The following is a 22,696-nucleotide window of genomic DNA, read 5'->3' as shown; positions in this document are numbered from 1 at the left end:
TAAGCCATTTCGGCACTTTTGATTAGATGGTAACTGCATTTCATTTGAACATGACAATAAATTTCAATCGAATCAAATCAAAAGAAAAACCAGTATTTTAACCATCTGCCTGGACTAACACACTGAACAATGTCCACCTCTGCAGGTATGTACAGTATGTACAGTATGTGCTGTCAGGTGGAATCTGTGACAGAATACTGCACATGGATTAGGGATGACACATTGGCACATGACTTTTGGCGCCCTCTGTTGGACAGGATTATGTACTGCATGTAAATCTTGCACAAACCTTCACTTAAGATCTCTCTGCAAGCTTATCTTTTTTTTTTTTTTAACAGTAAAAAAAAAATTGAGCTCCAGTATTTAGTGGTGAATTGAATACGGAGATGACGCCTGCAATTTCTGCAAGTTTGAGAGGATACGGCTGTTTCCTAGACAGACTTTGGTGTGATCACATTTGTCTCCATTTCCTTTGTTAATCCCACATCATGTTACTCAGGCAAACACATCTCGACCGGTGGCGTAATGCAGACAGGTGATCTCTAACCCACAGACACAAACCTGTCAACCGTTTCATTCTGGCTAGTGACAAGTGGAGCTGCTCCAGGGGTTGATGTATACATACTGTATATACAGTACAATACAGTATTAAACACAGGCACATGGCCCCACTAGGTAGCACTGCTGCTCAACAAGTCAAATCATAAGGTGTTATATTAGTGCCTCTTTATTGAAAATATTTTTTTGTTTAATTAACTAATCGTTTTCGCTCGGTCAAAATCTCTCTCCTTCCACCAAGATCTCAGACGAGTTCGTACGGCCTGACAGCCTGCTATAGAGCCAGAACAATCAGAGACTGGAAGACGTCCAGTTCTGATTGGCACGGAAACGGGAAACGATCCAACATACACTCCGAGCATGCGTGTGAGAGAGAGAGAGTTTAAGTGAGAGAAAATACTATCTTGTGTGACTGACAAGTTTTTTGCTCAGAAATGTAAGGCCATACTGAACACACACACACACACACACACACACACACACACAGTAGCTGATATTAAAGCATTTAATAAGGTATCCTACCGACACATTTCCATGAATGAATCATTGGCAATGCTGAGTCTTTTTTGAAACACAAATGTACATTTTATATATTTGCATCATATTTAATTTGGTATGTATACAGTAAAAAAAATGTTTATGTATCTTGTTTTATGTACTTGCAAAAATGTGTACAAATTATTTTAAGGATGATAATGTACAGTACAGTCACTTCATGTGCAAAAATCCTCCAAGAATTTATTAAATCTTTCGGGATCTGGCGAGTGAGTATATTTGTGATTATTATTAAATCTAAGCATCGTCTTTGAACAGAAATCGGAGTCTGACACCCTCTTGTGTTTCTACTAATTAGTGTATTTTGCTTTTGCGACCATAAAATGATGTCTAACGATGAGGACAACAGGTCTAAGTTGGACAGAATGAACTATAAGGTGCAGCGAAGCCAAAAAGTGCTCATGTGTTAAGATGACATTGGCAGGAAACTGCTCTGTCCTCAGAACTGCTTTCCGTCCATCATCAACGCCTCTCCTCCAATCGGGTCGCTCCGTCTGAACTACCTGTTGTTTAATTGACTTTGGGGAGGAAAGTGACTTCATATAAAACACAAGTACGACAAACAAAGATCTTTCTTTACATGCAAAAGATGCTTTATTATAATATATGAGCTCCAGAAGCAGATCCTTATTTGTCTCATTTCAAATAAAAGTCCAAACGCTGTGCATCGGCTGGCTGTTGTGAGGTCCGGAAGCTGTTGTGCCTGCTCTGAACGTGAACACGCCCATGCTCGGACAACGTTCATATCATTCACAACACACACACATTTAATTAGAGCAAAAATTAAAATTTCTCTCTGTAAAGAAACCATCATAAAGAATAAACACACAGACAATACAGTAAATCGACACCGTCTGCGTGCACTTGTGTATTATTTTCAGCTTCGATTAACCCTGAGCGGAAAAGTCTTGCGAAAAAGCCTCGTCACATTCAGCCCGTTTGTCTCCTACATTCACTTGTGCTGAATTTATTTCAAGTTTCCCCCTGTAGTATGGATGTGTGAATAGAAAAACTGAGTGTGTGTGTGTGTGTGTCTTCTGGCGATTAGACTAGACACGTTAGGCAGCTTCGTGTCCCATTCGTCTAAAAACCCAGTGAGTGTTTGTTAGAAGACTAACATCACATGTGCTCTACGCTCTGGTTCTACTGATGGAAGAACCCTTACGTTTTATGTGAAAAATAATAACAACAGAAGGTTCGGTGTGTAGAACCCTTGCATGATCCTGATGAAAGGTTGATAAGGGCGCGACTGATTTTGGCCGTCACAATATATACGGTGTAAATAAGAAATAACACACAAGGGGCTATGAACAGAGGTAGTCCATGCTGGAAATGATCTATAATCTATATACAGTATCTCACAAAAGTAATTACACCCCTTAAATGTCAGCCAACATTATCCTGTCCAAGCACAATACTGTAGAAATTAAACTCTTGTAGAATCCTCAATGTGCAGCTTGTAGTAGAACAGTACAGATTTATTGTCCTCTGAAAATAACTCAACATACAGCCATTATTGTCAAAACAGCTGGCAGCAAAACTGAGTGATAACAGCTGTACATCTTAAACCACACGACCTGTTTATCGTGTTCACGTGTTCGTCAGTGGTCGAGTAACTGTCTGTCTTCAGACCTGAACCCTATTGAGCACACGTGTGGCGTCCTCAAACGGAAGGTGGCGAAGCACCGCGTGTCTGACATCCGGCAGCTACGTGATATCATTATGGAGGAGTGGAAGAGGGTCCCAGCAACAACATGTGCAGCTCTGGGAGGATTAAAGCCGTGATAGATAACGATGGCGCTCACACACACCAAATATTCAAATTAGTGTAAACCGGTTATTTAGACAATAAAGTTTGCATGTTAAGTTATTGTTATTGCCTCTGGGTGGCACGGTGGTGTACTAATAGTGGTCGCCTTGCACCTCCAGGGTCCGGGTTCGATTCCCGCCTCTGTGTGCGTGGAGTTTGCATGTCCTTCCCGTTTTCCTTCCGCAGTGTATGTGTGTGTGCCCTGCGATAGATTGGCACCCAGTCCAGGGTGTACCCCACCTTGTGCCCTAAGCCTCTGAAGATAGGCTCCAGGCCCCCCACGACCCTGAATATGGGATAAAGCTGTATAGAAGATGAGTGAGTGAGTATTGCCTCTTGAGAACATACAATAAAGTGGTTGCTTAAATGTGAGGGTGTACTTACTTTTGTAAGATACTGTATATACATATACACAGTCAGCCAAAACAAATTTATTCCAGGAAAAGAAAAACTTGTATAAATGTTTTAATTTTATTGCTATACTATATATATTGATATATCTGATAAAATTATTAAATATTATATTAATATTAAACATCATACTATTTTTCTTTTCCTGAAATTATAATTTTTTTTTTGCAAGACTCAGGTTCATGTGTGTGTCACAGACGTTCCTCAAAGAATGTAACAGTATCAGCATCATCATCAACTTTTGTCCTACCATGAGGTAATAATAGATCTTCATTTGATTACCAGATCATCATTAGGTGGATGTACGCGGGCGGAGCCGCGGCTAACCGCTAGCCGCCCGAAGTGTGTTATTCCTTACATAAATATAATAGCGCGAACCCTGATAAAAGGTCCGAGTATTAGCGAAGCACATGCGTAGTTGTAGTTGAGTTTCTTCTAATTAGCAACACATGCTGATGAAACCTGTGTAAGAACTGACTGTTTGCTTGCAACATGTTGAAGGATCTCCATGATCGTCCCCGTTTTCTAGTCCTTTGCAAGTTTTTGAATCAGCGAGTACCATTCTGTCCGCTTCCTGGTGATGTACGCGGGTGTGATGGTGTTCGCCGGGAGCCGGGCACGGCCTTTGGCTTGAACGCTCTCGCAAAGCACCTCCGCGTTACAGATCACGTACATGCCGCAGTCGTAGCTGTTCTGCTGCAAGGGAGACGCCTCTTCCACTATGGGCGCGTCAGTCCCGGAGCCCAGGAAATCCTGGAGCTTGGTGGCGATGCGTCGGGCATGCAAGGCGTTGCCTTGGCTCTGCGAGTCGTAGTGGGAGAAATGACCAGAGTCACGTTGGTAAAGCAGCAGGCTCCAGTGTGAGCCGCCGGCCACCTGGTTGGAATTATCGTTGACCGCTAGAAAGACCCATCGACGCGACTCGAGCCTTAGTGGCTCTAAGAAGACCGCCAGCTCTTCCTGGCACGAGGCGCACTTGATGAACTGGGTGACTTCAGGGCTGATGAAGCACACAGTGTCACCCAGGCCCTTGAAGCGCTCTGCGGCGAAGTACTCGAAGGCGAAGCCGATCACCTGGTCGTTGAGCCAGTGAGGGCCTCGCAGCAGGGAGACGTCCGAGCGCCTCAGCAAGCTGTCCTGATAACTCAGCACCACCGGGTCCATCACTCAGGATGTGACACCAGCAAGGCGGGGTTACTGCAAAACAATGTGGGATGGAGAACATGTGATTTTGTGATCTGTCTCACAAACAAACATGACAAAGTTTTCTAGAGCTAAAATCTAAACGCAGGAATACGAATAGGAATTTTTAGATACGGGTTACAACGCAAAATATATAACTGCTCTCTCCTAAGCACTGCACTTCATACAGACCTGCTTTCACCCTGTAATTAACGATTGTTGAACATGTGTGATCAATCCCAGTGGGGTTGGTTATTGTTCATTATCAGCACTCGTTTAATCAGATCTCTCGTCCAATCAGATCTTTGGATCGAAACACTTGCATAAGTGACTTTAGACATTAAGGTAAATTCATACAAAACTCCAATACAAATTACAAAGGTCTTTCGTTACATGCAAAAGATGTAGGTTACCATATTTGGGACACGACTGCTAGACAGGGATGAAGGGAGGCTTACATCTCCAGCACACTCTCATGCCGAGCGTATGTGTATTTACATTTACATTACATGTAGCTCCTATCCAGAGCGAATTAAGTTTTGATCTTTCTTGATGTTTTTCTATCTATCCACCATTTATCAATCTTCAGTAATCTTTTTTTCTGGTCGGGGTGGAAAATAGGTCAAGTCAAGTCAAGTCTGCTTCTATTGTCATTCCAACCATATACATACAGTTCAGTACACAGTAAAATGAAACAACGTTCCTTCAGGACCAAGGTGCTACTAGCTACATTCATGCAACAGCATAAATTTGTGAGTGTGTGTTTTTTATCAGTCCAGTCCCATTGTATTGAGGAGACGGATGGCTTGTGGGTAAAAACTGTTACATAGTCAGGATGTGAGTGCCTGAATGCCTCTGTACCTTTTTCCAGATGGCAGGAGGGTAAAGTGTGTGTGAGAGGGGTGTGTCTGATCAGCCACAATGCTGGTGGCTTTGCGGATGCAGCATGTGTGTATATGTCTTCAATAGAGGGGAGAGAGACCCAGATGATCTTCTCAGCTGTCCTCACTATCCGCTGTAGGGTCTTGCGGTCCGATATGGCACAATTCCCAAACATATTTGAGTTTGCTGGATGTGAATACAGCCTGAATAGGATACCATGCACACCCTCACACTCGTTCACACCTGGGGTTAATCTAGTACGATGTGTGAAACTCCACCTTTACCCCCTACCAAGACTCCCCTTAAATAACCAACATGTTTTATGTTGTTTACCTGTATTGTTTATATCTGTAATTTATTTTACGGACCCTGCTCTGTTTAAAACAAAACTTAAAACTCATTTATTGAGAATGGCTTTTGATATTTTATCATTTTATAATTATGTTTTATTTAGTCTTGTATTTGTTATTGTTATCTTATCGCCATTTTTTTACTGCTGTGAAGCACTGGTTCAACTTAGGTTGATGTAAATAAATGTTGATTGATTGATTGATTGTGCAAGGCCCTTAACCCTTAAATACTCATATGTAAAATGAGATGCAAGAATGTCTGAATATAAAACTCCAGTGCAAAGTAAAACGATCTTTCTTCCCCTACAGTACTGACGTAAAACACCAAGCCTTGGTGAGGGAAAGGTGGAGTTTCACACATCGTCCTATATCTCTATGGGTTTCTTTTTGGTTCTCTAGTTCATGCTACTGTAGAATAACATTGGGTGTGAACGTGTGAGGTGTTACTGGAACAAACACCTACTTTCGACCTCGACCCTGACCAGGATAAAATGTACTGAAGATGGATACATGAGTGGGTGGATGGATAGATAGATAGATAAAAGAATAACTGAAGGAAAACAAATCAGGGAGCCATTATTTGGGTTTTGATCCTTATATGATTAATATCTATGGTGGTATAGTATAGTATTGTTGTGTATTGTACAGTATATTGTTGCATATTATAGTATAGTATTGTGTAGTATTGCATAGCACAGTATTATATAGGTCTGCTAAGAGGATAAAGATGCAAACTATTTCACTGAATTTATCACAAGGATGAATTTACAACACATCATCTACTGTATAGCATTATGTTTCTTAAAATCAACAATTAAACAATAAGAAATCACCAAGAAACCCTTAGTTAAGAAGGCAGCCACTGCTTTAAAAAGTAAAACTTTATCCGGCATAGAATATTTACATAAACTGTATTAAAAACTTTAAGAATTTATGACGTATTTTTACCTTATAGACGAAACATTCACCAAAATCTGGACTCATATCAGCAACCGTTGCTACCAGCCAATGCACCAACTGACAGCCGGAAACGACCCGAAAAGAAAAACTGTCGTAAAAAAACACGTTTTACGACAGCGATGCCAGTTTTTTTTTTTCTTCTTTATCACGCCCCTTCATGCTTACCTCAACTATTCTCAGGCTTCGGCCAATCATCTTCAGGGTTTATTTGTAAGCCCCGCCTTTTATGTTTTTTTCTCCTCCACCTGTATTATATATTAAAAAATATCGCATCCACCTTCTCCTATGATTCGCTAGACATAGAAGAATAACCAAACAAAAAGCGAAGACCGGTATCGCGTTGAGAGGTTTCAGCCAATCCCGATGCAGTAGGCGGGATTTCTAAGAATGTGGGCGGAAAAACGCGTTTAGGCGGCGGGCATCGGAGAATAACCAATCAAAAACCGGGGACCCATTTGGGGATTGAGAGGTTTCAGCCAATCCGGGTGAAAAGGGCGGGATTTGTAGGAATGTGGGTGGGAAACGTGAAGAGAACGCGTTTAAGCGGCGGGCACGCGCAGCTCGCACCGCGCGCGCGCGTCTCTACGCTGAAAGATGAGGAGCAGCAGTGATTAGTCGGAGAGGGCAGGAGAGAGAGAGAGAGGAAAAAAAGGAAAAGAAGCTCGTCATGTTTATTATGTTAAGTGACAAGAAGGATATGAAGATGAAGAAGAAGTGATAATGGTGCGGTGTGGTGAATTAAGAATGGCTGTGTGTCACGAGCCGTTTCGGTTTTGTCAGTTGGAAGTTCGCGCGAGGGAGAATTTGTGAGGAAAAAAAAAATCCGTTGGGATATTTAAACAGGGGCGTCTCGCGCGCGCTGCTGATTTCACTCCGATCAGGACGCTGCTACACTAACACACGGAATACAAACAGAATTCTTTGTCTTTTTGCACATTTTTACTTCCAGAAGGTGAGTCTTAATTTTAAAGTTAATTATTTTTTTCTACATGAGTTGCTAGGGACATTTGTCGTGTTTGTTTTCTTCTTCTTCTTTTCTCCTATTTTTTTCTTAGTATTTATCCTTGCGCTTCTCAACTCAGTTTTTTCCCCATTTCTTCTTTCAGTCTTATTCATCTAATGTTCCTTTTTTTTGTTCTTTGACCTATAATGTGTTTAACAGTCCTACAGACTGTAACTAGTCTTTACTGTGTTGTGAAATGTGGACATGAGGACACTGGGGGTGGCCAGGGTGGGCAAAAATGTTCTGCTCTATAGGTTTCGTAGTGCTAAGGAGGTTTGTTTAAGACTTTAAATCTGGACGAGTGTGATTGATATTAAATGTAAAAAAAGGTACAGATTTCAGGATCCTTCTTAGAGATGTGATTTGAGGTCTGATTTGTCCCTGCTGCCCTGTGCCTCACCATGCCATCCAGTATAGCCAGCCTAAGAGGAGCACCGGCTTTGTCCCTATTCATGTCTTTCAAGTATCAGTTAAAAAAAAAAGTTTTTAGGCATATTGGTTAGCACTGTGGTCTCATACCTCCAGGGTCGAGGGTTCAAATCCTGCCCCAGGTGTATATGTGGAGTTTGCATGTTTGCTGTGCTTGGTGGGTTTCCTCCGGGTACTCTGGTTTCTTCCAGGGTGTTTCCCAGAGTCTTTTGGGATAGGCTCCAGGCCCACCCTGTGACCCTGTACAGGATAAGCAGTATAGAAAGTGAACGAATATCTCCATTCTCTGTACAGTAAATATTGTTTAAAAAAACTAAACATACAAAAAAACCTGAACCTACCAAAACAATTGGCTGGAACAATGATCGTACTATGTGTGTGGTCCAACGTTTCTTCAGTTTACCAAAGAACGGCCTATAAACACAATGTCTTATTCAGTTTTTTTTAAATATACATATACATTAAAAAGAAAAATTAACAGAAGCAGGTTACAGGGATCATTATCAGTTCTACTGAGTGTTTGATAATTGAGTTGAAAATCTAATATGAAGTTACATTAGCTTTACATAGCCATGACTACAAAAAGATTGAACAGGCCACGCCCACAGTGGGCACAAGTTTACTGATGTCAATCCAGCATTGGGCAGAGATGATGATGTGTCTCTGAAGAAGTGGTCTTCAACCTTTTTTGCAGTTTTATGTAAGACAGTTAGTGCACCTGTAACAAAGCATAATAAAGCATGTAATAAATACAGCATACGATAATGCAGAATCATTGTGTAATCCCTGACCTTGTTTCTCTTTGACAAGACAATCACACAGGAGGTGTCCAGTCTGCTCCGATCATGCATCACAAAGATGGGTTGTGGTAGATAATTTAAGTAGGAATTTCGGTGCATTTGTGGTGATCTTAGGATTTTCCTCCTCGATTTTTAAACCAGAAAGTTGGCAAACATGAAGTTGCTTCAGAACACTTTTAAGGCTTCATTTATTATACAGAGTGGGTTCAGAGCGTGTGAATCACCTGTTAGGACTCTCGGTATTTCCTTTTAAATCCAGCTTTCTTTTTGTTAGTAGTCTCAGCGTCTCATCTGCTGTCTCATCATAAGGTATTTCACTTTTTCAAAGAAGCTCTACAGAGATGTTTTTTGTACTCATTTTAGCTAGCCTTAGCTTGTAACATCAAATTAATTTTATCAGGCATCAAAACCGATACATAGAAAAGTGTGGAAAAGGGTTGCAGATGAAAGCGAATGGGAGATGATCTGATAATTTTTCAAAATAAAATAGGCTGCAAACTCATTCAATAAAATGGAAATAACAGAAAAATATATTTGTAACCATTCTTTATGGCCCTGTACAAGTCCACGACCTGGTGGTTGGGGACCACGGTTCTATTTTAAGGTTAAAATGTTAGTTTTTTTTCTCCTCTTCTTCTTTGCATCATGTAAATGTATAAGTATCTTCTCTTTAGATGCCTAGGGTTCTCTTGTTCTCTTTTAATCCCTGGCCTCCAGGGGATGGTTTCTACCTTATTTGGGACATGACTGCTTGATGTGGACAAATGGAGGCTTTCATCTCCAGCACATGTTTGTGCTTAGAAGGTGAACTCTCATGCCAAGTGTGTGTATAATTAAATGCGTCATTCATACACACATTTAATTGACTATTACATCATTCATTCAGCGAGTTGTCTTCAGTTATTCTGGCTGATCAACCTTTACACTACATCGCTGTTGATATATTTTCTAAACCTGCAGCTCTGATAGCAGTGTTGGCTGTAATTCTAATGCCCGACCTAAAGCTGGAACTTGAAAGAATACCACTTTCATTTTTAAAATGCGATTATAACCAGATAAGCATAAAAAAAAAAAAATGATAAGGATGCAGTCATGGGTCAATTGCTGTAGTATAGGAGGAATAAAAGAGAAACTAAAGTATTTAGTTTTTTTTTTAAGCTGTTGTAGTTGAAATGGTTGAAAGATTTTGACGTTTCATGCATTTATTTATTTATTTATTTATTTTTGCTACACACACAGTTTATTTAAGTCACTTTAAGGCAGTGTAATAAATTACAATTATTGTTGTTAGAAGGACTTTGTGTAAAAAGAGTAATGTACTTTAAAGTGTATAATAGATACTTTTCCTTTAACGGCACATTCCAATGTTTTATTCTTTGGTTTCCGGTGCTGCACTTATGGTATGTTGTCCTGTATATCGTACTGCACTAGAAGTCCATATTTATTGCTCCTGTCGTCGTTGATTTGTTAATTCAAGACTTCAAGAGAGTGATAACGCGAGTTGAATTTAATTGACAGTGTGTATGCTCCATGGAGGAGTAAGGAAGCACCTGTTCTGTGCCAGTCCTGTTCCACAGGTGATCAGAGGAATGCTCAGGGTCTGTCTCAGCTGTTTGGGTGGACCAGGGAGGGGCGAGGGGGGCTGCAAGCAGAGAACAACTGCCTCATTCTGATACCCGACACCCGAGAAACAGCAAAATGCCCCATGTGCATTTGCATTAATGCTTATTTCTAGAGCGGCACTTGCACTCGTCTGGCCTTGGGCTTATCTAAAACAGGGGCGTATGCAAGCAGTGACAGTTAGAGGTATGTTACTTTAATGTAGTGCTTTACCAACGGACCTTGGATTTATATTGTCATCAATCATGACCACTAGTCTCCAGTATCTCCGTCTCTTTCACTCAGTTCGCCTGGCCAGCCTCTGATTTATCTGAGCTTGATTTTAAGTATAAAGTAACCATTAAATATTAACATGGACCAGAAGTAAGTTCCTGCATCATCAATTATCTAAAAAGAAACCGTATTTATTTATTTATTTATTTAGCATGTTATGATTTGAAGAACATTTGTATTTTTTAATGACAACTTTTCAAACTTGATTAATGTACACGCATTTCTGAATGATGGTGGAATCCTTTAAAATGTTGCGTACAACCCTTCAACCTAAACTGAAGGCTGTATTACTTTAATATAATGTTAACAAGCAGTAGCTAGCGTCACTCAAAAGCCTCCAATAATACAGTTTTGACAGATGTTTGCTTCAGTAATATGGGGTTTTGGCCCAAACCTGAAAAAATCATTCCGTCTGGAATGTTATTTCTCTCTTTTGTTTTGTATGAGTGCAAGTGGCCGTAGACTAAATATTTATGTTTACTAAGAAGAGTTGGTGCTGGGCTGGAATCAGATAAAGAGCTACAAGGCAGTTTGGTTTTTTTCAATGTCTCTAGTACAACTGTAGGTCTTGATCAGTCACATTAACTGGCCCTACACACTGTAGTTTTATTGTTTAATCATCACCCAAAGAGTGAACGACGAGTGACTTTTGTATCTGAAAGCAGAATGTGACCTTGTAGAACTTGTAGCTAAAATGAGGTAAGATGAACACTGAACCTTTAACTGAAGGTCTAAAAACGTCTTTTGTTTATTTCATTTAAATTTCTTTAAAATCTTTTTTTTAAAGATAACATTGCAATGACATGGATTTACTGGCTGATATTTTTGACACTGCTATTTTTAGCTTGAGTTCAGAAATGCATCCGCTGGTAGAAAAGATCCGCTGGTAGAAGTGTGAATTTTTTCAGCTGTCGGTATTGTTGCCTTGGTCTGTGAGAGGGAACCCACCAAGCCCAGGGAGAACATAGAAACTCCACACTCACACAGATCCGAAGCGGGACTCGAACCTTCGACCCTTGAGGTGTGAGGCCACAGTGCCCACTTTTATTATAACTAAACTAAATTGATAAACTTGGGTTTTTATTATTATTTTTTTTCCCTTGTATTCTAGTATAAGATGGTGAAAAAAGAAATATTTAATTGTACGTGACCATGTGAGTCAATGAAAACATTTGCCATAGTTTCTTGTAATCGTTCCCCAGCGTGACGTTGTATGCACATTCCAGTCAGTTGTTTGAGACAATTCCAGATAAATATTTCCCATTGGAGATGGCAGGTAGCCCACATTTGCACATAGACGTAAGACTTTCACATATCCTGTCTCAATGCTGAGTCATTATATGCAGATGAGCTTTTCTCACCGCTGTGCTTGTTTAAGTAGTTAGGAAAGTTTCCTAAAACTCTCTACATTGAATGAATAATTTTTTTTCTTTTCGATTTGTATTAATTTAGCCTTGCTCTGACTTGTTAACCCCACTTGCCCACTTGGGTTGTTCTGGTCCGTTTCTTTTTTTAAACATGTGCTTGGTTCCTCACGGTGCTCCCAGATTGTGTTGTCAATGAAACAGGAGGTCTTGTGAAGCCATTAGCATTCTTTTTTCCACTCTTCACATCAGACAACCGTCTGCCCTGACGTCTGTGTCATTTACGAAGATATTAGTCTTGCTTTTTTAGCTTCTAGTCTGAGACCTGTTGGTTGACGTGAATCGGTGTTTATTAAGAGTAAGATGTTGGGCCAGGGGTAAATCAGTGGTTAAGGCATTGGACTATGGTTCGGAAGATCCCAGGTTTAAACCCCACCCAAGATGCCACTGTTGGGCCCTTGAGCAAGGCCCTTAACCCTCAACTGCTCAGATGTGTAATGACATAAAAAAAATTGTAAGTCGCTCTGGATAAGAGCGTCTTCCAAATGCCTAAATGTAAATGTTGTGTAAATGTCATGGAAGAAAGAAACTATCAGATTTATACTTCTTTATTAAAATATTCATACTCAAGTCTTCATACTTGTGTACGACTTAAATGAATTATCAAGTGAAAAAGAGCCCCAAAATGCACTAGGGCACTATTTATAGCTTGCCAAATTAGGCCTGGTGTGGAAGTATCTGTTGTGAGACCTGTTTAAAATTTCTTGTGGTCTTTCGACATTTTTACTTTTTACTTGTGTACCAAGGGCTTGGTTGCTGATGATAATTTTTTTCTCCATGATTAGACTTGTCCTTGTGTGTCTATACGGATCACCAATGTGTGATGTGGTTTTTATGTTTTCATTTAAGGTTCGCTGCTGATTTAGGGAGTCAGGTTAAAAATGCATGTTCGTAACTATGAATCCTGGCCTCCTGTGGCCTTCTTCCGTCAGTAAGAAGGAGTACAGGTGCCTGAAATAGGCCAACACTTCCTCTCCGTTCCTTAGTTGTCTGTCCTTTCGAGTTTTAGACCCAATAATTTCTGCCTAATGTCTGAAATTTCTGCATCATGGTTTCCATGTTGGGAAACGGTGCATCGTTTCTTTAGAAATGTGAACAGTTATGGTCATTACAGGTTGCAAATTTTTGCATGCACTTCGTCTGTCTATAGACTTGAGACTTGAGATAACAAGACGGGTACAGATTTCAGATTAGTTGACCTGTGGAGTTTAAGCTACTTGGATTTTCAGTACCATTAAACACTCAAGAGTACACGTCGGATGTTTCTGTTTACTGGTGTGTTACTAGAGACGCTGTCTTGATCGCAAAGCCAAGCTAGTTTTGTTATTTGTTGAAGTCAGACATTTTACATTTTACATTTCGGCATTTGGCAGACGCTCTTATCCAGAGCGACTTACAAAAAGTGCTTTAATGTTTACAACATTGGATACATACTTACACTGGGTTAACTAGGTTAATAACTAAGTACCATTAGTCCAACACATCTGAGAAGAGTTTTTTTTTTGGGGGGGGGGTTAGTCCAAGTCCAAGACATCCAGCGGTTCCATAATGCTCTCGGGAAGGGTTCAGAGAACTTATAACTGAGCGCTGTGATGTATTTTTGAACCGTGCATGTGGTCAGCAGTTATGGTTTTTATAAATATTGTTGCAATAATAATGACATCACATGCACTGCATCTGGCATTGTTTTCTTGATCAATTGGCAGCTTGATTCATTCAGCAGGTGGTCGCGTTTACAGAATTGGAACCTAAATACAAACCCCAACTTCGAGTCTCAGAGTTAAGTGTGCTTTATGCATTTAATATGACTGTTATGTATTTCTTTTGGATTTGAGCCCATGTTGTAATCACCATTGTGGTCTGACCTCATGAGTCAAGCACGGCTAAACAGCAGATTTTTTTTTCTTTTTGATATTTTTTCTTTGCTGTTTTTACTTGATCACATTTTTTATGCCTTTTATTATTCATGCATTTTTGAAAAATGCTGTTCAAGGGAAGAAAATCTACAAAGTAAGCAATAAGAATGTGTTCAGCCTTTTAACGGGATTTAATCTAGTAAAGAAAACTACGGGTTTGCCTTCTAAGAAGGATGCACGCAACGCTGGCTTCAGTTGTGGGTAAAATAAGGGCTTCAGAAAACAGCTGTCTGTGAGCTGCCTCATGAATGGGAACAGCCTTTATTTAGGGAGCTGAAACACCACCCGAAAGGCTGTTTAAACACGAATGTTACAACATATCGGATAACTGATTGGAAGCATGTTCACACTGCAGGGTCATGTTTGGTTCATAACTTCTGTGCTCTCTGAGATCCAGCACGTGGAGTATAACATTGGACAGCGATGATGATGTCTGTTTTTGTCTGTCCTCCTCAGTGCTGTTAGGGTTACTGGATTGTCCTATTGGCCAGGGTTGTTATATGACAAACTTATCACACATTTCAGCCTCACATCATCTTAAACTCCTCTTACTGTTATTTAATTTTGTGCGTAGTTATGGTTCTCAACTGCTATGGGCAGCTCGGGTCAAAGAGAGTTAATGCTTTGTATTTTTCTAGGGCGTAAAGATGTGGTCGGTGGTTTTCACATTTTTGTAATATTTGTAATTATTTTTTCTTGCTTTTAGTCCAGTAAATCATATGCAAAAGAAAAAAAACTTTATTGCATCCCAAGCTTTGTAGCAAAAGAAGAAAAAAAATTATTCGGCTCACCAGTGTGAACAAGGTGGTGTCTCGTACGTCACATTCTTAGTAAATTCAGCTAGCTAGATTTCTCAGATTTCTCTAAATAAACTCCACTATTCGAGAGCTCCATATTATGTGTTGTGGAAAAGCGTATCCTGTTTGGCCCACGTCAGGGTCATTGTCCAGACAGCGGGTGGAGAAAAATCTCCCGCCAAAAACAGGACAGAGGGGCGATGGCTGCTGATTCTTCCTCGTCTCCACCTTTCTCTCTCTCTCTCTCTTTTCTCTCTCTCTCTCTCTCAGGCAGGCCGTGTGCTAATAATAACCGCGAGCTTAGGGCCAGCGTTCTCCTGTGTGTTTTTGGACTCTGTTTAGTGTAATATATAACGCTGAGTCGTCGGTGCATTAGCCTGTCGACACGTTCTCTCTCAGCAGACTGTCATGACTTGTATTCATGAAAAGTCCCGGATGTTACTTTTAGACACAGTGTTTACGAGGCCGTAAAGGTGGTAGATCTGTCTCTGATGTTTTTCATAAATTTTTTTAACACCTCCCTCCATTATAATGCTGTATACAGAGGATAGTAATACAGTGAGTTCTCTCTGTTTCCTCTCCACATTTCTTTAAGAGTTATTTGTAACTGTTTCCACATCAGATAAAACATTTAGCTGGAAAAGGTCGACATTGAGTTAAAAATGCATATAACGCGTTAGATTCCTAAATCAAATAGTCAGTAAAATGGTTGTTTTTTTCTTTCACAGATCCTAACATACTCTATCTTAAACAAGGCATGTTTGCGTACCCATTTGTCGCTCCCACCTGTCAGTGTTTAGCACGAAGCAGACACTATCCCCTTATAGCAGGGAACATGGAACTTTTTTTCACTGTGGACTGTGGTTGTTTGTGTGTGTGAGGCATGACTCTACCCCTCCAGCCCTCTTTAATTAAGCAGCGTGAGATTGAAGCCGAGCCGGGCTGGATCTCTGCCAGACTCTAGCACGCGCAGGGAAGTCTGCAGTGCGGCACAGCACAGTGCATCTGCCCTTCGATGTTGCTCTGACACACTACCCACCTCTGGGACATCCTACAGCTTGAGCAACACACTGCTGTCATTTTCTAATGGTGCTGTGACATTTATTTATAAATGAACATTTATGTCATGTTGACTCGGCAGGTCAGATTTTGTAGCCCTAAACATTTCATATTTTCTGATGTGATTTTTACATCACGTGTAACACTTCGGAGTAAACATGGTGAAAGTAAAAGTTCTCATAGTGCAGAGGGGTAATTTTTTACAGTATTGGAAATTATTATATTATAGTTCTTAGAGTGTGACCAATCCCAGGAATTGACCAGGATTAAATGAATCCAAACCTCAGTGCCTCAAAAACAAGTTATAAATAATATCTGCTCGAGCTAAATATGATGTACAAGTGGAAAAAACGAGAATGAAGACGAGAAAGTCCTGCGTTTTAATTTTTGTATAGGACAAGACACTATTGTATGCTTTAAAGTTGTATTCCTAAAGTAAAGCTGAAATCCTGAGTTAATTTTGTAGTTAAAAAAGTGCTAGAACAGAATCAGAAGCACAGTCAGGACACGCTGAAGTTACCGTCGAACTTGGGTGTTGAATGCATGAATGTTTATCAGGTTTATCACATTAATATATAACATGAAAGATAATACTGGTGCATGTGTACAACCTTCCACTCTTCTGGGAATGGTTTGAAATAGATATTGGATCATGGGAGTTGTGGACATTCAGCTACTTGAGCATTAGTGATGTTGAATTTTGTCAAGGTTCCAGTTTATACCAAATGTACAGGAGGCTTGAGTTCTTTTACGCCACCCGTAACACATTGTTTTCATGGAGTTTGGATTTGTGCACAGGGCCAGTGTTTGAGGCTATTTAGTTTGAGTGGTGGGACCCAGCATATGCAGGCACATGTATACAGTTTTATGCTTCCAACTTTGTGCACATGGATGGAACAAACTTTTCGCCATGTAGTGCAAGTCATGGCACAACAACTAGCTGTTGTGTTGTAAAATGATTAAATATGAGACCAGAAGTGTGTTTAATAGTAAAAGTAGGGGCACTTCCATACACACACAATGTGATGAACTCTGAGGCATTTAGGTAAAATAAGTAGTGCATGAAGCGAGGCACCCACCATGCATTGTGTCCACTGATCGAATGATCGAATGAAATCTTGTCCTGGTATGTCCTGATGAGATGAGGTAGACACGCCTCAGAGAAGCTTAATCAAGCAACAAGCAGGAAAAAACGCCCTAGAGCGATCCCCATAAAGTTGTGAACATGTGAATCATCATACATTTCTTACAGTGTTGTATTGTATTAGTGTAAGAAACGTGCATAGAAAGCTCAGATAAAGACAAATCTGCTTTCAGGGCCACACATTCTCGTGTTACAGTAAATGGATCTCACATTTGTAGCTAGCTGTTTTTAGCATCAAACTAATCCCGTTGTGTGCATTTCTCTGATGTGGGACGTGTTGCAGTATAAGGAATAGCGAAAGCTGCTTTAGAGCTTGTTGCAGGATGACTCATCTATTCCCTTCTGGAGTCTGATTCTCGTTCTCAGCGTGGAGTCTGGTGTCGTGTAATAAAATAAAAATGCTTTGTACAGCTCTTATGAAGGATGCTAGAGCGTGCTCAGAGCCAGTTCAATCGATAGCCAAGTCTTTTTTTTTTTTTTCTTTTTTTTTTCTGGACCCAACTGTCCAGAATTTTTTCAAAACAGATGGCTTTCATTGATGTAAATAAATTAAAAAGTGTAGCGATAAGGAAGCCTAAAGCAGCAGGACGCTGCTGTGGTTTAATAACATGATCAATAAGTGACAGTCGCTCAAGTACAGTGCTCTGTCTGTCGAGGTAGACTCTGTCTGTCTATTTGTTTGTATGTATACATACACATACTTTACATACACACCCAGGGGTGCTTTTAGTCTAATGATGAGTGGAGAGGTCCAGGGAGGGTCCGGACAGTCGGCGGTCGGTGCTGAGATGGTGTTCTCTTGGTCAGATATATATATATATATTTTTTTCCCTCCACATCCTCTTAGTTTGCCATTAGTGTGAAATTTTTTTGTCACTTTTATACCATTATACTGTAAATATAGGCCTAATATATTTTTGCTTTAAAGTTGCAATAGTCCATGTTTTTCATAATGCCGAAAATTATGTACAATTACGAAAATCGGAAATTTTCTCCAAACAAGTGAATTACAAAGCTAAAAACCAAAACCCGTTTAGGAAACCGCCCTCCATCCCTGTATGTATGTATGTATGTATGTATGTATGTATGTATGTATGTATGTATGTATGTATGTATGTATGTATGTATGTATGTATTTGGATTGGCCTTCTCGTTAATTGTTATGAGGAAGACTTCCATGCATAGCGAGTTGTGCTTGGCTTTTGAACAGTCCGAGGGGGTTTGGAAAGGGATGTCGTGAAGGCCAGTGCTAATGCTAACTAGATTTTGCAGGTGGAGCTTTGTGTACATGGGTAAAAACTGGAATAGATAATTTAACAAATCATTCAACTCTTTATTTAACCATCAGAGACGTTTTCTTTGTATAGTCTTGATATTTTAAGGTTTCTGTACTGATCGATAACTTTGACAATTTTGAGTTGGTTTAGATCTAGTGAATGGTGCGTAGAATTTTTTTCACATACAATTTATTCTTCTCCATATTCATGATATGTTCAAGGATCTGCTTGTGGAGCTACTCAGTTTGTTTAATGTTCTCCACATGTAAAGTCTCTGTTTGTATTAACACCCTTGTTTTCCATTTGTAAGATTATGTGCTTTATTGTACCTGAGCATCCTGAACAAAGACCATCTAATTTGTGTTACATATCTGAAAATTTGCTTTTCTCTTTCCTTATGTCATAAAACACGATAATCATGTGGAATTAATAAGCTTTTAATTTTTTTTATGTTATTACAAAAAATGTGCCTTCAAAAACATTTTGTTGCTCAGTATTTTGAGATGGCAACAATAAAAGGTATTGTTTTACTGTGTAGTGATGTCAGATAAAAGCAATAGCTTTTAGGATCTGGGTCACCTCCGGATCACTTGACTGTGTTCATGTAAATTAACTTTCTGTAATACTCTATTTTTCTCATATTTTTTCCAAGTTATGCAGAACATAAATTTGTTATGATAAAAATTTAAGTGAAATTACTTTTGTCAAATTCCACGAAACAACAAAAGTTCTAAAATGTCTAAATCAATGTATTGTGCAAATGTAAATAAAAAGATCTGGATAAAAGTATAAAGATCACCCATTATATCCCTGAAAAAAAAAGGAAATTTGAAAGAGGATGGAGTGTGTATTTTTGTCGTTACTTATATAGAGAATATATTTTGTTTGTGTGGTGGTCCTGCTGCACCAGACCGTTCAGGAGAGCTGGGTGAATCCCTGGACTTTGGTGGGGGAGGGGACAATGTGCCACAAAGGGCTTTTCATGAGCAATAACTGAATCAGATCCATCTGAATCCAAGAGCAGATTTGCGAATCTGTGTTGCAGTGGGAGGAGAAGCTCGGCTGAGTAATGCCATTACACACACACACACACACACACACACACACACACGAGGAGTGTGTGTGTGCCTGCTGACCACTCAGTCTTTGACATGCTGCTGACTGACCTGAGACAGATCCTGAACTCCATCCATCTCTCTCTCTTCCCCCATTCACCTCTTTAGATTTTTCCCCACTCTCCTCATTTTCCTTTGAATTTAGGAAGTGATCCCTCTTCAAGATTCTTTTGCCTCCCCCTTGAAATACCATGCCCCGCCTACGTGTCTGCTTCCTTCTGTGTTCAAACTACAGCTGTATCAGTGCAATGATCTTTTTCATAAGAAGCGTCCGATGCAAACGTGGCGATACCACATCACACATAATGTACATTGTCATGAAATACCATGAAATGAATGTGATCAGGATGAGTGAAAGAGAAAAACGTAGGAACTTTAGCATCTTCTGAAAACAAAATAGAAGAGACCTGGTGAAACATTTTAAATATAAAACTGAGAATAAAGAGTTTATTGCTCTTTATTATAATATATATATATATATATATATATATATATATATATATATATATATATATATATATTATTGCTATATAATTGCTCTTTATTAAAATATATATTTATATTATTATTATATTATATCTCTATTTGTACAGTATATTTCTATTTTTATGTACAGCATATTTCTATTTATAGTTCTATTTTTCCTAGTTCAATTTAATTTTTCTGTTTAATTTTTTTTATCGTATTTCTTTTATTTTTATTTATTTCTTATTATAAGCTTTAATTCTCTTTTTAAGGTCACTGGCGGTCGTATAAGCATTTCATTCCATTTCGGACTGTGTATGTGACAAATAAAATTTGAATATATAAATCAGGGAAATATAAACAAAGCTAAATAGACTTTGACTATCTAATAGACATTGACTATCTTTAGCACTTATTTATTAACCTAGTTAACCCAGTGTAAGTATGTATCCAATGATGTAAACTTTAAAGCACTTTTTGTAAGTCGCTCTGGATGAGAGCGTCTGCCAAATGCCTAAATGTAAATAAAAGGTTCCATACGTACACGCCCCCATTGATTAATTCTAGCTAGGTTTCGTTTCAGGATCAGTAAAGAAAGTGATGAAAACCAGAAACATGTACTCGACGAAAGAAGTGGTATCGATGCAGATCTAATTGATGAGTCAGTCCGCCTCGCCCCTCATAATGGACCCGGCGAGGTCCTCCACGAGGCCTGAGGGTCTGAGTGAAGTGAAATGTAACAAACAGACTGGGGTTAAATCAGTGCACTAAGTGAAACCCTCGAGTATGCTTCGATTGCAGAAGTGCTGAGATTCACCCCGGACTTTCTACTCTGAGCTCTAAAAAAGCAAGCTCCGTTCCGGTCAGAGAAATCTCTTGCGTTGTTATAAAACTTCAGTTCAGAGGTGCATGGTTCCAAACTAAAATACTATAAAGTTCATGTTTGTTCTTTTTTTTTTTTTTTTATAGTTCCTGGTTGTGTAGAGGAGTACTATGCCTGGAAAACCCCTCAGTTTAGTTTTGTGAAAAAGTTCTGTGGTGTATATTTGTCCAAAATGTTTTTTCATTGTTCAGCGGAAATAAATGTGCAGCACTAGCAGCTAGCTGACTAGCTTATTGCAATCAATTATATTTTTATGCTCACTTTGCAGCAGGTCGAAAGAGACAAAAATGCATTTGATTCTTGATGGTGGGTGTGTGTCTCATTTGTGCGTCGTCCTGTCGTCCCCTACAGGTCAGAAACCAGGTTCAGATTGACTTGTGGTTGAAGCTAGCATACCATCGTAGGTGAACAAACGAAGTGTACGGTTATGATAAAATGTGTTAGTTTGACCCTGTAGTGTTCTACCTTAATTTTCAATTAGAACTCTGTCAATTTCTGCCTTTTTTAAATCATTCATTAATAAGAGACTTGGTGCTTACTGTGAAGTTAGAAGAGTGTTGTAATGTCAGAGAATGTTTATGCCACCCTTTAATCCTCTTTCTGGGCTTTACTTAGTCATGGACTGTGTGTGAGAAGCATTGTATTTTTTTTTTTAATGTGTGCTTCACTTTGGTGCTTTTGCAGTTTAAGTCGGAGATTAGGTTTGTGGAGATAAAGGAGAAGAATGTGCACCATGCAGGATGGGAGTCTCACGGAAATTAGATTTTGTTTTTAATTTTCAGTACAGAGACAAGTTCTTAATCAACAATCCCTAGCCCTCAAGGCCTTCCGAAATACTATCCTGTCTGTAATCACAAATGTGCACACACACACATACACGGATGCACACTTTGTTTGTCAGATTATTAGTGGCCTACTGGCAGATGTTCTGTACATCTCTTCCTTAATTAGAGCTCAACAAAGTGGCAGGGTGATCTGAGTGGTCGTCCCTGATTCAGGACAATTCCGGTTCGTCTCTTATGTAAGCCTGCGGGCATGAAACTGACTTATAGTCTTACTAGGTGTGCCCGCTTCTTATTTGTTGATTTTTGGAATTGGCTAAAAAAAATTTACGTGTTACCAAAAAGTACACGGAATGAAGGTGTTAAGATCGCGTTTAATGAGGAAGTTTTAATTGCGCACACAACACAAACGATCGGCGCATGTGCCAACACAAATGTTTATACCCTTCGAAAACACCAGACAGCGCATTGTGGGAGGAAACTGATGGAAACCCACTAAACATAGGCAGGACATGCAAACACCCCATCACAGACTGACTTTGGAGGTAACAGGCAACCGTGCACACCATTAAGCCACCACGCAACCAATCTAATGCCAGCAACCCAGCCACGCTCAGCATGAGCTCGTTTACAATAAACACTAAAACTGTGCGTCAGGGAGGTCGAGGTTAAAAAAAGAAAAAACTTAAATCGAAGGGGTATTGCATTTTTAGTTGCATAAGATCTCTATGGTATGAGGGTCTGTGTGCATAGAGTGCGCATGTTTTTTTTCATGCTTGGTGGGTTTCCTCCACATACTCCAGCAGGGTTGCATGACATTAGGGCTGAAACGATTCTTTAAGTAATTCAATTACAAAAAATGATCGAGGCAAAATCTTCTGCCTCAAAGCTTCTTTCAATTAATTTTTGAAAGCTTCTATTATGTTTTTGCGCAATTTTAATACCCCTATCTCCCTACGCCGTTTTGCGCGGTGGCCGGAAGTACCATGCATCATGATTCA

General features: G+C 39.6%; 2 protein-coding genes across 9 annotated transcripts in view; one reads left to right on the top strand and one right to left on the bottom strand.

Annotated features, from left to right (window-relative positions):
- Nucleotides 1-2,553: 2,553 nt before the first annotated feature.
- senp8 (SUMO peptidase family member, NEDD8 specific) lies at nt 2,554-6,785 on the bottom strand. Its single transcript, XM_053512645.1, has 2 exons — nt 6,697-6,785; nt 2,554-4,531 (listed from the first exon to the last, which is right to left on the bottom strand). Exon 2 carries the CDS (start codon nt 4,496-4,498, stop codon nt 3,860-3,862), a length of 639 nt encoding a protein of 212 aa, XP_053368620.1. The 5' UTR covers nt 4,499-4,531; nt 6,697-6,785; the 3' UTR covers nt 2,554-3,859.
- A 482-nt stretch (nt 6,786-7,267) lies between these two features.
- The window catches only part of myo9aa (myosin IXAa), a 113,216-nt gene continuing 97,787 nt past the window's right edge, over nt 7,268-22,696 (top strand). For all 8 annotated transcript variants that reach the window (XM_053512719.1, XM_053512724.1, XM_053512723.1 and 5 more), the window contains exon 1: nt 7,268-7,660. The gene's annotated coding sequence lies outside the window, so the exon portion shown is untranslated. The remainder of the gene's footprint in view (nt 7,661-22,696) is intronic.

The sequence above is a fragment of the Clarias gariepinus genome, chromosome 15 (genome assembly GCF_024256425.1).
Source record: "Clarias gariepinus isolate MV-2021 ecotype Netherlands chromosome 15, CGAR_prim_01v2, whole genome shotgun sequence".
Lineage (NCBI taxonomy): Eukaryota > Metazoa > Chordata > Actinopteri > Siluriformes > Clariidae > Clarias > Clarias gariepinus.
The sequence above is the reverse complement of the archived record's forward strand: the minus strand, read 5'-3'. Positions and strand labels throughout refer to the sequence as shown.

Excerpts from the sequence above, each read along its gene's own strand:
- senp8 (XM_053512645.1), bottom strand. The coding sequence starts at position 4,498 with ATGGACCCGGTGGTGCTGAGTTATCAGGACAGCTTGCTGAGGCGCTCG.